Source organism: Chiloscyllium plagiosum, unplaced genomic scaffold (assembly GCF_037043375.1).
Source record: "Chiloscyllium plagiosum isolate Xiang-an unplaced genomic scaffold, Cpla_swu_hap1 HiC_scaffold_19, whole genome shotgun sequence".
NCBI lineage: Eukaryota > Metazoa > Chordata > Chondrichthyes > Orectolobiformes > Hemiscylliidae > Chiloscyllium > Chiloscyllium plagiosum.
In genome coordinates this window covers 37,880,156-37,894,254 of record NW_028270157.1, presented here as the reverse complement: position 1 = coordinate 37,894,254, position 14,099 = coordinate 37,880,156, and the positions used below count along the sequence as shown (strand labels likewise).

Sequence of the window (14,099 nt, the reverse complement as noted above, 5' to 3'; positions counted from 1 at the left end):
ATTTGAGTTATAGGGAGAGGCTGAATAGTCTGGGGCTGTGTGCCCTGGAGCATTGAAGTCTGAGGGGTGACCTCATAGAGGTTTATAAACTCATGAGGGGCATGGATAGGATAAATAGACAGAGTCTTTTCCCTGGGGTGAGGGTGTCCAAAACTAGACGGCATAGGTTTAGGGTGAGAAGGGAAAGATGTAAAAGGTATCTAAGGGGCAACCCTTTCATGCAGAGGGTGGTGTGTGTATGGAATGAGCTGCCAGAGGAAGTGGTGGAGGCTGGTATAATTGCAACATTTAAAAGAAATCTGGATGAGTATTTGAATAGGAAGGGTTTAGAGGGATATGGGCCAAATGCTGGCAAATGGGACTAGATTAGGTTGGGATATCTGGTCAATCTTGGACAAAATGGACAGAAGGGTCTGTTTCTGTGGTGTGTATCTCTTTGATTCTGTGACTTTATGGCTTTCATTAGAACCAGATGCTTATTTTGATTGGTTCTGATTCAGATGTTGCTAAGCAATGTAACTGTTCCAAACCAGATGAAGATGGACTTTCCAGAGTGTGCACTCGCCTGGATACCGGCTGATGAGCTCACTTACTCAATTTAGGTCTGGTGGAACTCTTTTGCTGTTTCGAATTTGCATACTAGCAGCAACTACATTGGCCTTCTGACCCGGATCCGAAGAAAACGTTTTACCATTTGGTTTTGTTTTGGGGTTTTGCTATGGGCTGTTCAGTATATGTCCTGAGTGAGGCTGTGCAATTACCTTCACTCAAGTGGTGTTCCCTAAGCTCAGTAGTACTCCTGAGGGTGTCCCCCTCCATTGGAATACCCTGCAACTCAAATGCTCCACTTGTCGCATTTTCCAATGATGAAGCCAGTTGTAGTGCCTGTTTGAAGTCCAGTTGGTTTTCAGCTATTAGACGATTTTGCAGTTACATCAGTATTCCCATGTACTAACCAGTCTCTCACATCTCATTAAGAGTTAAACCAAAGTCACACTTTTTCAGTTATCTTAACCTTGTGAAAAAAATCCCAATAGGGATTCCTCTGGTTCTCAGATTGCAAGGTTAAATGATAGCACCTCAGAATTAAAGGCGTCTTGGGTTGTAATATTTCTTAACCACATCCACCAGCTCTTCATAGGTTTTCATGTCTGGTGCCTCAGTGAAACTTAGGTTCCTAATAACTGAAAAAGCTGTGGGTCCACAAGCTATCAAGAGAATTAATCATTGCTTTTCATCTGCCCCAATGTCATTAGCCCAGAAAAAAAATCATATTCTTTCCATATACTGGGCCCAGTCTTTTATGGCATGATCAAATGAGTCAAACTTCCCAAATAATGACATGACGTCAGAAATGCTTACCCTAACTCAAAGATGACTGTTGGAAGTGAATTTCTTCAGGATCGTGGTTTACTCTTGTTGCTACTGAAATTACTCCAGTGGCTGGTAGGCCTTCACCAACTCACCCCTTATTTACATGGAGAGTTGTTGACACCGATTCCCTCAGAGCTAACTCCTCAAATGAACAGAACCTCTGACATGCTTGTTTATGTCTGTCAGCCAGGGCTCCCTGATTGGACCATATTAACAGCCCCAGTCAGGGAATTCCTGTTCAGTGAGGTCCATCTGGCTGACCTCATTATAATCGCTGTTATAATGTCTTTGAATCTAGTATCTTCAAGGAGCTTTTCAAGTAAATTAATCTTGCCACAGCATGGGTAGCGTTAGTGTCTTTTTTGGGGATTTTCTCACTGTTGGATCACAAGATTGTACCTTGTGACTTGCAGTGGGAAGAATGGATTATTGGGGTTGCACTGGTCAAAGAAGTTGCTGGGGTTTGGGGTGAGGAGTTGTCAGGGCTGGTAGGCATGATAGTGTCAGGGCCAGACACTCAGGTAAGTGCTATGGGGGGGGGGGGGGGGGGGGGGGAAGAGAGTGATAGGGTGATGGTGATCGATTAGGGGAGGAGCACTGGTCATAAATTGATAATTGGGATGTCATCTTAACAGTTACCCTGGTATTAAAACTAAGTTTTTAATCATGTATCTTTTCCTGGATAACTATTAATAGAGCTGTAAGCCTCCAAATTCTTTGATCTTAAGGGTTTTCTAAGAGGGTTCCAGATGTAAAATTGCCAATCAGATCTTTAATTTCCCAGGCAATTTCCGTGCAGTCTGTTGTGTTTAGGGTTCCATATCTTCCCAACAGATAACTTCAGTTTGTGTTGTTCCAATGACTACCTGCCATCGGAACATTTGGGTTATTAATTTATAATACTTACCTATATGCCATCACAGATATTTTTCACAAACATATTAAAGTAGAATGGTGTACAACAATGAAACATCAGTTTGTTTTCACATTTTTATTTACAATTGCATGAAGTTTCCAAGAATTGCATTGACTTTCAATATTCATTTGTAAACATAGGCAAACACCTCTTGCATACCCTGTGAATCACCTTTTGTGTACTGGTCATTGCTTCCATGTATGTGTACTTAAAAATAGGAGAGGAATATCGTGCTGGATAATCCTGAGTAAGTGAAGCATTACTCTGACTATTGATTAAAGATTGCTAGTTGGACTCGCAGTATGGGACATTTCTGTGTACTGGAAGCTACACAGGATAGGAATACATTGGAATGATAGAACAAGCATGTAGATGCACTGTGCCTGTTTCAACTCATTCGGTGGTTCATTCTTAGGACAGTGCCATGTCTAATCAGAGTGAACCTGCCTGCTTTAAAATTTAAACAAGGTCTGGCACTTAACTGGCAATCATTATTAGCTGGTGCATTTTCCATGGCAATGCTTCCAATCACCATTCTCCTCTCTTACAGTTTATATATTCATTCCCTCACTCCCAAAAAATTGATATTTCAAATTATCTCAATGAATGCAAGATGAAAAGCATCTGCAAAATGTGTACTTTTAAGCAATACTTAAAGAAAAGGCAACTTTCATTATGCCAAGGATATGCTCATGATCTGATAGCATTAAATTATGAGATTAAAAATATCAATTACTTCAAAAATACCATTATAAGATTACTAAAAATATCAAAGTATGGCTGCAAAATTTCCTAACTCAGACTGATGATAAGAGATAACATTATTTTGCATGAGCTTCCTGGTACAAAGCACTTTATGGAATCCGTAAGTGCCACAATGTCTTTAATAGAGCTCTGGGCAAAGTAAAATCAGAGTTCCTTCTTTGTTCAATATTACATCTTCAAAGAAAAACCTTCGATTATTCTCTGTTTCCAAAATTGATATGCCTCAATTTTAGAGTTTCAAACAATTGACCATATACTTAACATATTAGATAAACTTATGAAACTTTACCTGGTACATTTAAATGGTTAATCTTAGTTTTCAAATTTCTGAAAAGACCATAATTAAATTTAACACTAGTTTTTTTTCCCTTGAACATTAATTCATTACCATACATCGTGTAGTTTGATGGCCAGTATGCAAACCAGTCCATGATCAACCTAAAGGAAATGTACTTCCCCACTGCAGAGTGAATTGGTGATCCTGTGTTTCCTTCTCCCTGTCTGAGAACAGTTCAATCCAAGGAAAAAGGCAGAATCAAAAGTCACATGACACCAGGTTATAGTCCAACAGGTTTATTTGAAATCACACATGCTTTCAGAGCATAGGCCCTTTGTGAGGTCATAGTCATAGAGATGCACAGCACGGAAAGAGACCCTTCCGTCCAACCCGTCCACGCCGACCAGATATCCCAGCCTAATTTAGTCCCACCTGCCAGCACCCGACGCATATCCCTCCAAACCCTTCCTATTCATCTACCCATCCAAATGCCTCTTAAATGTTGCAATTGTACCAGCCTCCACCACTTCCTCTGGCAGCTCATTCTATCCTCGCACCATCCTCTAAGTGAAAACGTTGCCCCTTAGGTATCTTTTATATTTTACCCGTCTCACCCTAAGCCCAACACCTCCAGTTCTGGACTCCCCCACCCCAAGGAAAATATTTTGTCTATTTGTCCTTCAATGAGAGAGAAGGACACTCAGACACAGAGTTTATAGGCAGAGATCAAGGGCAGAGAGATCAAAAGATCACACAACTGGTGTGAGTTGAGTGTCAGATAATAAGTCTCTGCAGGTGACCAAGAGTGTTAGATGGTATGAAATGTGTTCGTAAAGTCAATGTCAGTGCTGTGCTGTCATGACAATCAGGCAGAGCGATAGGAACACACAAAAGGTGACATCTCAGGTCAGACACTGAATTGTAGGTGTGGGGCTTTGTTCAGAATCTGTCTCAGAGTTTTAACCTGGAATCAAGCTGGTTTTATTCCGAAAGCTGGAATTTATAAGATGCCATATTGACTGACTGTGATGATAAATTGTGTGTTTTTTGAACAAAATAGAATGTATCTGCAAATAAACAAAACGATTTGGATGAAATGATTCACCCCAAGTGCATGTGAGAGTGTGTGAGTATGAGAGATCACATGTTTGTGTGTGTGTGAGAGAGTGCACCTGTAGAGAGTGTGCATGTGTGAAAGAGAGAGTGCATGAGAGAGTGTAATAAGTAATTCAATACTGAACAAACTAAATAAAATAGAAAGATCATGACAATTTATCAAGGTGATGCTATCAAAACAGAAAAGTACGGAAGATTTTACAGATACAGAACAGGGTGGTGTGGTCTGAAAGCTTGTGCGATTTCAAATAAACCTGTTGGACTATAACCTGCTATTATGTGACTTCTGATTTTGTCCACCCCAGTCCAAGACCAGAACCTCTACATAGTAGGAAAATGGGGTTAGAATAACTTTTGATTAGATTATGAAAACAGGCCTTCGGCCCAACAGGTCCACACCGATTCTCTGAAAAGTAACCCACCCAGACTCATTCCACTACCCTACATTTACCCCTGCCTAATGCTCCAAACACAATGGACAATTTAGCATGGCCAATTCACCTGACATGCACATCTTTGGATTGGGGGAGAAAACCTGAGCACCTTGAGGAAACCCACGCAGACACGGGGAGAATGTGCAAACTCCACACAGACAGTCGCCTGAGGCAGGAATCAAACCTGGGTCCCTGGCGGTGAGGCAGCAGTGAGCCACTGTGCTGCCCCACTTGCTCTACTTGAATAGGGCAATTCAGCATTAGGCCATTTAACCACTTTAATTGCTAAAGTTTCCAGAAATAATTTGATATCAATTACAATACAAAGATACTTTGCTTCCCTGCAAAATTTATGATGGGTAAAGATCTCACATTGATCTGTCCCAGACCAATTATCTTAACTGTAATTATCTTATCTGCCTTAGCCTTGACTTTCTCATAAGGGGAATAAAAGATTTGATGCACCTTCCTTAGTTTGCCAGTTTTAGAAGGAACACAAAAAAAAATTTCATAGTGCTTCTATGTAACTCCTTTGTGACCTAATGTGAAATGCCATTCAAGGTTTCACTGGCTTTCCATGGAGTTTACTTCTTAAGTCAAATTTGCATTTCAAAAGTTAGAACAAATCTATGAACAATTATATTTAGCTGTGTTGACATGTCTAAAGTATGACCTTCTTTATTGGACAATTGTAGTTCAGATCCTAACATGAAACACAAGAATACCACCATAGCAGGTCTCACTATAGTTGCATCCAACATGCAAACTTCCAGCAGGAGTTGCTAGACAATAAGGAATCCTGGTTTCTATTGCTCTGGTTATTTTTTCCCTGGGTGATGTTAAGAATGATTTTGCACTGCTGTCATCAGCTGAGACTACAGGGATCAAACCTGGCATCTTTCCAAGCTGTATGAAAGATTGCCATGACATCTCATGGATTTATAGTTGAACCACTGAGAATACGTGGCAATCCAGTGAATTTTAAGTAAAGAACAGAACATATTAATAAATTGAGCTCACACTGAATAAAATACAGATAATGCAAAATCAAGAAGGCTTCAAATTATAGAAATATCGACTCTGATCAAGGACAAGTTAGAATACACCATACAGAGTACTACAGGGACTTTGTCACCATATTACAGGAAGGATGAAATACTTTTGGTTCAGGTATATAAAGATTTAAAATGTGTTGCCAGAAATGAAGAATTTTAGTTATGTGGAAAAACTGAAAAAGTTAGAATTATTTTCTTTTGAACAGAGGATGCTGGGGCAAGATATTATAGAATTATAAAAAAAATTGTAGTAGATAGAACCTCGATCTCATAATAGGGAAGTCAAATATGAGAAGGGACAAAGATTTAAAATAATAGTTGGACAGACAGGAAAAGTTTAAAGAGACATTTTTTTGAATCCAGAAGGTGGTGAAGATCTGGAGCTCATTGCTTGAGAGGGTGATAGAAACCATTACTACATTAAAAAGGAATAAAATATCACAAGCTATATAATTACGGATCAAGGAATGGTCAGTGGAATTCAGTCACATAATTCATTCTTGGGTGGCTCAGAGCACAATGGGCTGACTGACTTCTGTCTGTGCCTCAAATCTTCTGTTTCTAAAAAATGTCATGACTTAGGAGCCTGCAAATCCTTTTCAATGTTACTGTCATTCAGAATCTGCTCGATCAAGGAAGTTTCTGTTTGAAGAATTATGCTTTTGGTTATCTTGATAAAAGATTGCAAGGGCTCATTCTTACTTATTTGTTTTTTTGAGTCAAGCATATTGCCTTCACTGCCACAACATTCTAAGCTCTGAAGAAACATTTTACTTGAATAGGGTAGTTGCCTGAAATAGTGGAAAAAAACCCCATCTTGCAGTGGAGTCTAATTCAGATCTGCTCTGATGTGACAAAAATTAAAAATATTCAGTGTTACACTTTGTATCAGTGGCAATAGGGTAGGAAATTGGAGTGTCAGTGCTGGGGGATGGAGCATCTATTCCCTTGTATCACCCAATGTCAATTCAATATTAAGTAATCTTTGGTTTCAAAGCTGCATATTTCAAAGAAAGTAAGGTTCTTTCAATTATGTCCCAACAGCAGTATCCTACTTTACCTACTCCCTAATTAAATCTTGTTATAAGATACCAAAATGCATGCCAATTTGTAGTAAACTCCAGACCTTTGTGAGTTGCAAACCTACAGCCATGATGAACTGGATTGAAACCTTCATCAGCAGTAGAGAGAGAGAAAATAGTCATTTCCTCCTAAGTTAGGTTTTGAGCTAGGAGCCATGAATGAAATGACTTTCTATATAAAGTCCGCTAAAACCAAATCCTCCCAAAAGTCCCAGACCATGATATTCTTGGGGCTGCAGTGAAACTAAGTTTTCTTTCATGCCCAAGACAGAATTTGGGTCTGATCCTGATGCTACCAGGATTCATGCAGATGTAGATTGGACCTTCGGTTCTGGTGGGCTGCTTACATATCATGCATCTACTTTACTTACATCAGGAATGGTGGTGCTATGAAAAAGATGCCAGTTCCAATGGGCAGGGTGAGGTGCGGGGGACATGTTTTGAGCTCTTCTAAAGAATGCAAAAATAGAAATATTTCTTACATTTTCTCATCAGAATGGGTCCTGTATTACATATAAGATCAAAACTTGTTTAGCCTTTTGCATGATAGAGGACCCTGCTCTTTTAACGTAAACGTATCTCAGTCTGGTCCAGTTATGCAAATGACATTCTTTGAACTTAACTTCCCAGAAGTTTGAGACAAGATTCCTTGTTTTAGGTGAGGAAAGGTGCTAACTGTAATTGTCCACACTTACGCTGGCAAACTGATCATAAGAGATTTTCAGGCCCTAATCTATTGGTTCTAGACTGACATCATCTCAATAACATCAAGGGTATATTAATGGCTTCCTTGGTAAAACTGCAGTGTGTCCTCCCAGGTCTCCACTGGAATTAACTCTTTCATTTATATTTCATCCTAAATTCAAGATGAGTTTTGGCTCAATAGGCAGTGAAATCATTCAAAACACGTAAGAAAAACAACTAAAAATTATGGCAAGTGTTCAATAAAGTCTGTGTAATAATGAATTTTGCAATGTAGAACACAAGTGTTTATGGCTTGGGAAAGGCCAGTGTATGGAATATACAACGCTACAGAACAACACAATGCAATCTTCCTTTTCCAGCAGCTACTGGATCAATTCAATTTCAAGCTGGAAGCTTGCTTTCTTCATTCAGTGCTAAATGGACGTCCCATCCACCGATTCATTGCCCTCAATCAACAAAGGCCTTCGCTCCACGGGGAGATCTGTTTGTAATTTCATCCAACGATTGGGAGGCCAGATGATGTGTGAAGCACGGGCATGAACTAGTCCAAGGGAAACCTGTAAAATAAACAACATAATTTATGAATATTAATGTTGCCGTTACATTTTCTTTTCTATTCACTTTTAGTATGTAGTGAGAATGTCTCATGGTTTTTTTTCCTTTATCTCAAACCTGGCTTTTCTAGTTTTCATTGTTTGCATGCTTGAAACAGGAATCTCTTCGTTTGGTAGACTAATTAGTAAAGTTATAGCACATGGGATTCAGGGTGAGCTTGCCAATTCAATTCAAAATTAGCTTGACGTTAGGAGACAGAGAGTGGTGCTGGAAGGTTGTTTTTCAGACTGGAGGCCTGTGACCAGCTGTGTTCCACGGGTATCAGTCCTGGGTCCGCTTTGGTTTGTCATTTTTTTTAAACAGATTTACATGAGAATTCAGGAGATTTGTTTAGTAAGTTTGTGGATGACACTAAAATTGGTGATATTGTGGACAGTGAAGAAGCTTATCTAAGCTTAAAAAGAGATCTTGATCAATTGGGTCAATGGACTGAGGAGTGGCACATGGAGTTTAATTTAGATAAATATGAGATATTACATTTTGGTAAAACAAAAACGGAATTTATATAATGAATAGTAGGGCCCTGGGTAATGTTGTAGAATAGAGAGACCTACAGCTTCAGCTACATAATTCTTTGAAATATGCGTAACAGGTGGAGGGTGGTTAAGAAAGCATTTCGCATGCTTGCCTTCAACGCTCAGACCTTTCAGTATAGGAGTTGGGATGTAATATTGAGGTTGTCCAGGGCTTGGGTAAGACATCTTCTGGAGTACTGTGTACTGTTCTGGTTGCCTTGCAATAGGAAGGATATTATTAATTTGCAGAGGGTTCAGAAAAGATTTACCAGGATGTTGCCAGAATGGAAGATATGAGTTATAAATATAGGCTGGGATTTTGTTTTACTGGAGTGTAGGAGGTTGAGGGGTGACATTATTGAGGTTTATAAAATCATGAGGGACACAAATAAGGTGAATGGCAAGGGTCTTTTCCCTAGGATGGGGTAACCAGGGGTACATTTTTCAGGCGAAAGGAGAAAGATTTAAAAAGGACATGTTGGAAGGTCAACACTTTTACGAGTGGTGCATAAGTGGAATGAACTGCCAGAGGAAGTAGTAGATGCAGGTGAAGTTACAACATTTAAAAGGCATTTGGACAGGTACAGAAATAGGAAATGTATGGAGGGATATGAGCCAAACACAGGCGAGTGGGACTAGTTTGGTTTGGGAACATGGTCAGTGTGGACAAGTTGGACCGAAAAGTCTGTTTCCATGCTGTATGACTCCATAATGGAAAACTGCATGTATGAAAACGTGAAACATCTGTCATGTTAAAAATCACACAACACCAGGTTATAGTCCAACAGGTTTAATTGGAAGCACAAGCTTTTGGAGCACTGCTCCTCCATCAGATGGTTGTGGTTCTGTTATGTTAATTCTCTTATTGCAGTAAGTTTCAGTAAAAATCTGATAGGGAATCTTACGGGTATGTGTGAGTGTAATGAATGGCTGGTGCCATTCACTTAAGACTGAGGGAAAAATGTATCTCATTAATTTTACAGTTATGTTGAATTCTAAAGCTGAATATTTTTAAAAAAATATTATTACAATTAATATTCAGTTTGAAAAGTATTTTCATTGCACATAAATCACATTTATTGCATTCAAAATAATTATTATTCATATATATCTAATTAAATTTCTCATCAGCTACTATTTTAATCAATGATCGATCCAATGCAATAGCAATAAAAGTCCTTGAAACATCAAGTTAAGACTCTTAGCTTTGACAGAATTGATGTCTGAATAATAAAGAAACTGTAGTTAAAATCTTTATATGGAGTAGTGCCTTTGGCATAATGCTTGCTGTTATACAGCCATAAAGTCATACAGCATGAAAACAGACCTTTCGGCCCAACCAATCCATGCCAAACATAATCCTAAACTAAACTAGTCCCACCTGCTGTTCATGGCCCATATCCCTAAGTGTTTGCCTTCTAAGGAAAGTGTATTGAGCATCAGAAATGAAACTGTTCATCCTCTTAATTCAGGACCATAACTTCTTCCTAATGCAGGGCATCAAAAGTGAAACTGATCTATTTTCAGTACCAAACATCACTATCAAACAATCTTAATTTTGGAATTCTCTCAAAATTTACTCCATAGTGGATTTTGATCTTAAGCTATGATACCACTGGATTCATAATTTCCTATATGTCATCCTATACGTCTGCTATTATGTCCCAAATTAACAGAAATATACTATATATTTATGCTGATTACAAACTTTGGTTAAGTCCAATCAAAGTCTCTTCACTTAAGATCTTTACTGACACCTTAAGAACACTTGTGTTCTGTAAATCTGGCAGGAACGAGCTTAGAACCAAAAAATGATCAAGTAGCTAGGGAACAGAGTAGTGGAATTTCACTGTTTCATATCTGACACTACATTTTTCATTAAAATTAGTAAAGGCAGCAATGCCAGCTTCTGGTACTGAAACACTCAATCTAAAATATTATTAAAACTTCTTTTTGAATCCAAAAATACTGGCACTCTGCTGCTCATTAGATATCAGCCACCACATCCTGAATGAAATGAAAAAATAGTAGTGCACAGAAAGAATGTACTCTTTACTGGTGCCCATAACTCTTAAATGAATTGAACTTATGCTAATTGAAAGTATTCATAAATAAGCTCAAAATGACAACATTTGAGTCATTTCATTTTCATTTCAATTTATTGCATGATGGTCCTGTTAATCTAGTTCAATAGTCATGTTCTACCAAGCAAATTTAGTTACCAATCTAATTAGTGTACAGCTGTGATAGTCCCAAAACACTCAGTTTTGTTTCAGTGATTATTTCATAACAGATATCACTTTTACATAATTAGAAAGTTGTCACTCAATATGCCTTCAATTGACACATCATAATGATTAATTCTTCAATGAGTTTGTATAAATGGAGAGGCCTGGCTGAGAATACCTGATAGTAAGCAGGAAGCAGAGGCACTGAACAGCCATCTTCTTCAATGACATAGCAAAAATAATAGACAAAAAATAAACATGTCTGTATACGTGGCTGCAATTATACTGTAGATATCAATCCCATATCGGGAAAGTGTGATGCATAACCACCAGACTGCACTTATAATACCAGCTCAACATCCATCCATTATGCAAGAAAATCATCTTCAATGAAACTTGCACACATTTGGAAGTGGACTGACAATGTTCGTAAAAGTTCCCAAGCTATTTTGTAGGTTGCATGATTGCAAATAGATGTGAGAAATTTCCCATGCATATGTTTCAGACTGCCTAGCTTAAAAATGAGTTTGGATTACAATGGGATCTTACATCAAATAGAACCCCTTTCAATATGCATCTAAAACTGCTTTATATTGACATGAAAGTGCCAGTACAACCGCTGATTTAACCTCATCGCTTTGCTCAGATATTGCTTACAAAATGAAGTTTCATACTTGCATTTCACGATACCATCTAAAAAATATTCTGGAAGTTATTCACTAATAACCCCTGGGTATCCATTATTCCCTTCAGAACTGATGAAATCCTCACTGACAATAAAACACAATAACAAAACAATTTCTGCTTTACACTTTCATTCCTTCACGAAGTACATTGTTTAAATTTAACAGGGAAGTTTATTCCACTAAAAACAGCTCTAACAGTTTTAGAACTGAAGTCTCTGCTATAATTTGTCCAATGTAGACTTACAGAATAGTTACAGCAGAGGAGACCATTCAGCCCACCAGATTAGGCAGTGATCTAAAGATAAAATATTTGTAGTGTATCATCTCTCTGCAAGAAGAACTAAGCTAGTCTCAGTCCTCTTTCCTTTCCTTGTTACACTGCAAATATCTTATCTTTAAATCACTGCCTAATCTCCTTATGACCCTACGTTCACCACATTCTCATGCAATGAATTTTAGAACCCCACTCCTTCCCATCCTTCCTAAGAACAGAATAGAGTTCCCCTTGACTTCATTTTTCACCCCACCAGCCTTCACATTCAAAGGATCATTCTGTACCTGTTCTGCCATTTCCAGCACAATGCCACAACCAAACACATCTTCACTTCCCCTCCCATCCTCTGTCAGAATTCTGCAGGTACATTTCTGTCTGAGATATACTTGTCCACTCCTCTATCACATCTCACAAAGCTCAATTTGGTACCATGGCACCTTTCCATCTAATCACAGGAGATGTAAATGTTGACCTTTTACCTTCTCCCCCCTCGCTGTGCATGACCCCATACACTCCTTTCAGTCGAAGCAGTGATATACTTCTACTTCTTCCATTTCAGATTACCGTATTAGTTGTTCAAAATGCAGTCTCCACTATTTTGGGAAGATAAAATTCAGACAGTCACCAATTTGAGGAACACCTCCACCTTGTCAGCACGCATAACCCCAAACTTCTGCCTGCATGCCATTCCAATAAACCATCTTGTTCCATGTTCACATTTCCAACCCAATCCTGTTCCATGTTTCAAGTGAAGTCTGCTGCAATTTGGAATAACAGCACTACATTTTCCAGTTAGGCATTTTGCAGCCTTCTTCTCAAAGTTCAAAATGTCACTCCATGAACTCTGTACACCATTTTTACTTTTTTCTCTTTTCTCAAGTGCTAGTCTGTATATTGTTTCCATGTTTTTGCTTTCAGTCAGAGCTAACATGCATTCTGCTATTAACCTTTTTCCTGGAGCAACCATTACACTCCCTTTGCCTTTTGTTTCATGACACCTTTGAATTTAATCTTCTGCTTTCTAGTCTTTCACTAGTTTTTTTTATTTCACTTGTTCCTTTCCCCTTTTCAAAAGCTTAAAAACCATCAAATATCTACCTCCTTTCAGTAGCAGAGAACTGAACATTAACCCTGTTTCGCTCTCCCAAAATACTGCCACAACCCTGCATAGTTTCTCTCACATTTCATATTCTTATTTCAGATCTTCCAAATCTGTAGTACTTTGTTTGCATTTCCTTTCTTTCCTTCCCTATCTCTCCTGAATACCATGCATTCAGGTATAGGTTCAGATTTCAAATATTTTGTTGAAAAGCTAAAGATTCAAATGAAACGTCATTATTCATTTACGGGGTATGGGGATCACTGTTTATTGCCCATCTCTGTTTGCCCTGGAGATGGTGGCATTGAGTTGCCTTCTTAATCCGCTCAACCCATTTGGTATAGGTAGACCCAAAACGCAATTTTGAGGGTGTTTTAGTGTTTTAGGATTTTGACCCAGCGATACTGGAGGAACAGTATTTCCAAGTCAGGATGGTGTGTGGTTTGGTTTGGAGAACTTACAGATGTATCTACTAACTCTGCTCTATAGATAGTAGTGGCTGCAGGTTTAGAAGGTACTGTCTAAAGAGCCTTGGTGAACTTTTTCAGTGCATCTGCAGATGATGCAACTTATGAGTATGTAGTGTGTCAATCAACTGAAATACTGACAATGAAAAAGAATAGCAACTTGGTTAGTCATCTTTGTTTTTTTCAATATTTGGTTTGAGATTTATCTATGTTATAATATTAGTGTTTGCAGGTATTAAGTACTTACTGAAATGCTATTGTACATAATAAAATCACAACACTGGTCTCACAAAACTAAATGTCTAGCCCCATAAAGAATAGAACTATTCCATCCCAAACACCACTTTGCAAATACAGAGTGCAAAAACTCAACTGTCTTTAGATTTTGCCTCAAGGACATTTTCTAACTCGTCATGTTCCCAATTACACATTTAATCTGATGTCATTATAGATTAATAATAATTCAGATTACCTTGTGTAGTGTAAACATA

At 38.4% G+C, this 14,099-nt stretch overlaps 1 protein-coding gene across 2 annotated transcripts in view; it reads right to left on the bottom strand.

Moving 5' to 3' along the window:
* Positions 1-2,355: 2,355 nt before the first annotated feature.
* The window catches only part of immp2l (inner mitochondrial membrane peptidase subunit 2), a 532,661-nt gene continuing 520,917 nt past the window's right edge, over positions 2,356-14,099 (bottom strand). For both annotated transcript variants that reach the window (XM_043709514.2, XM_043709513.2), the window contains one exon: positions 2,356-8,281. In XM_043709514.2, the coding sequence (XP_043565449.1) occupies positions 8,138-8,281 (144 nt within the window). In that variant the 3' untranslated portion in view covers positions 2,356-8,137. The remainder of the gene's footprint in view (positions 8,282-14,099) is intronic.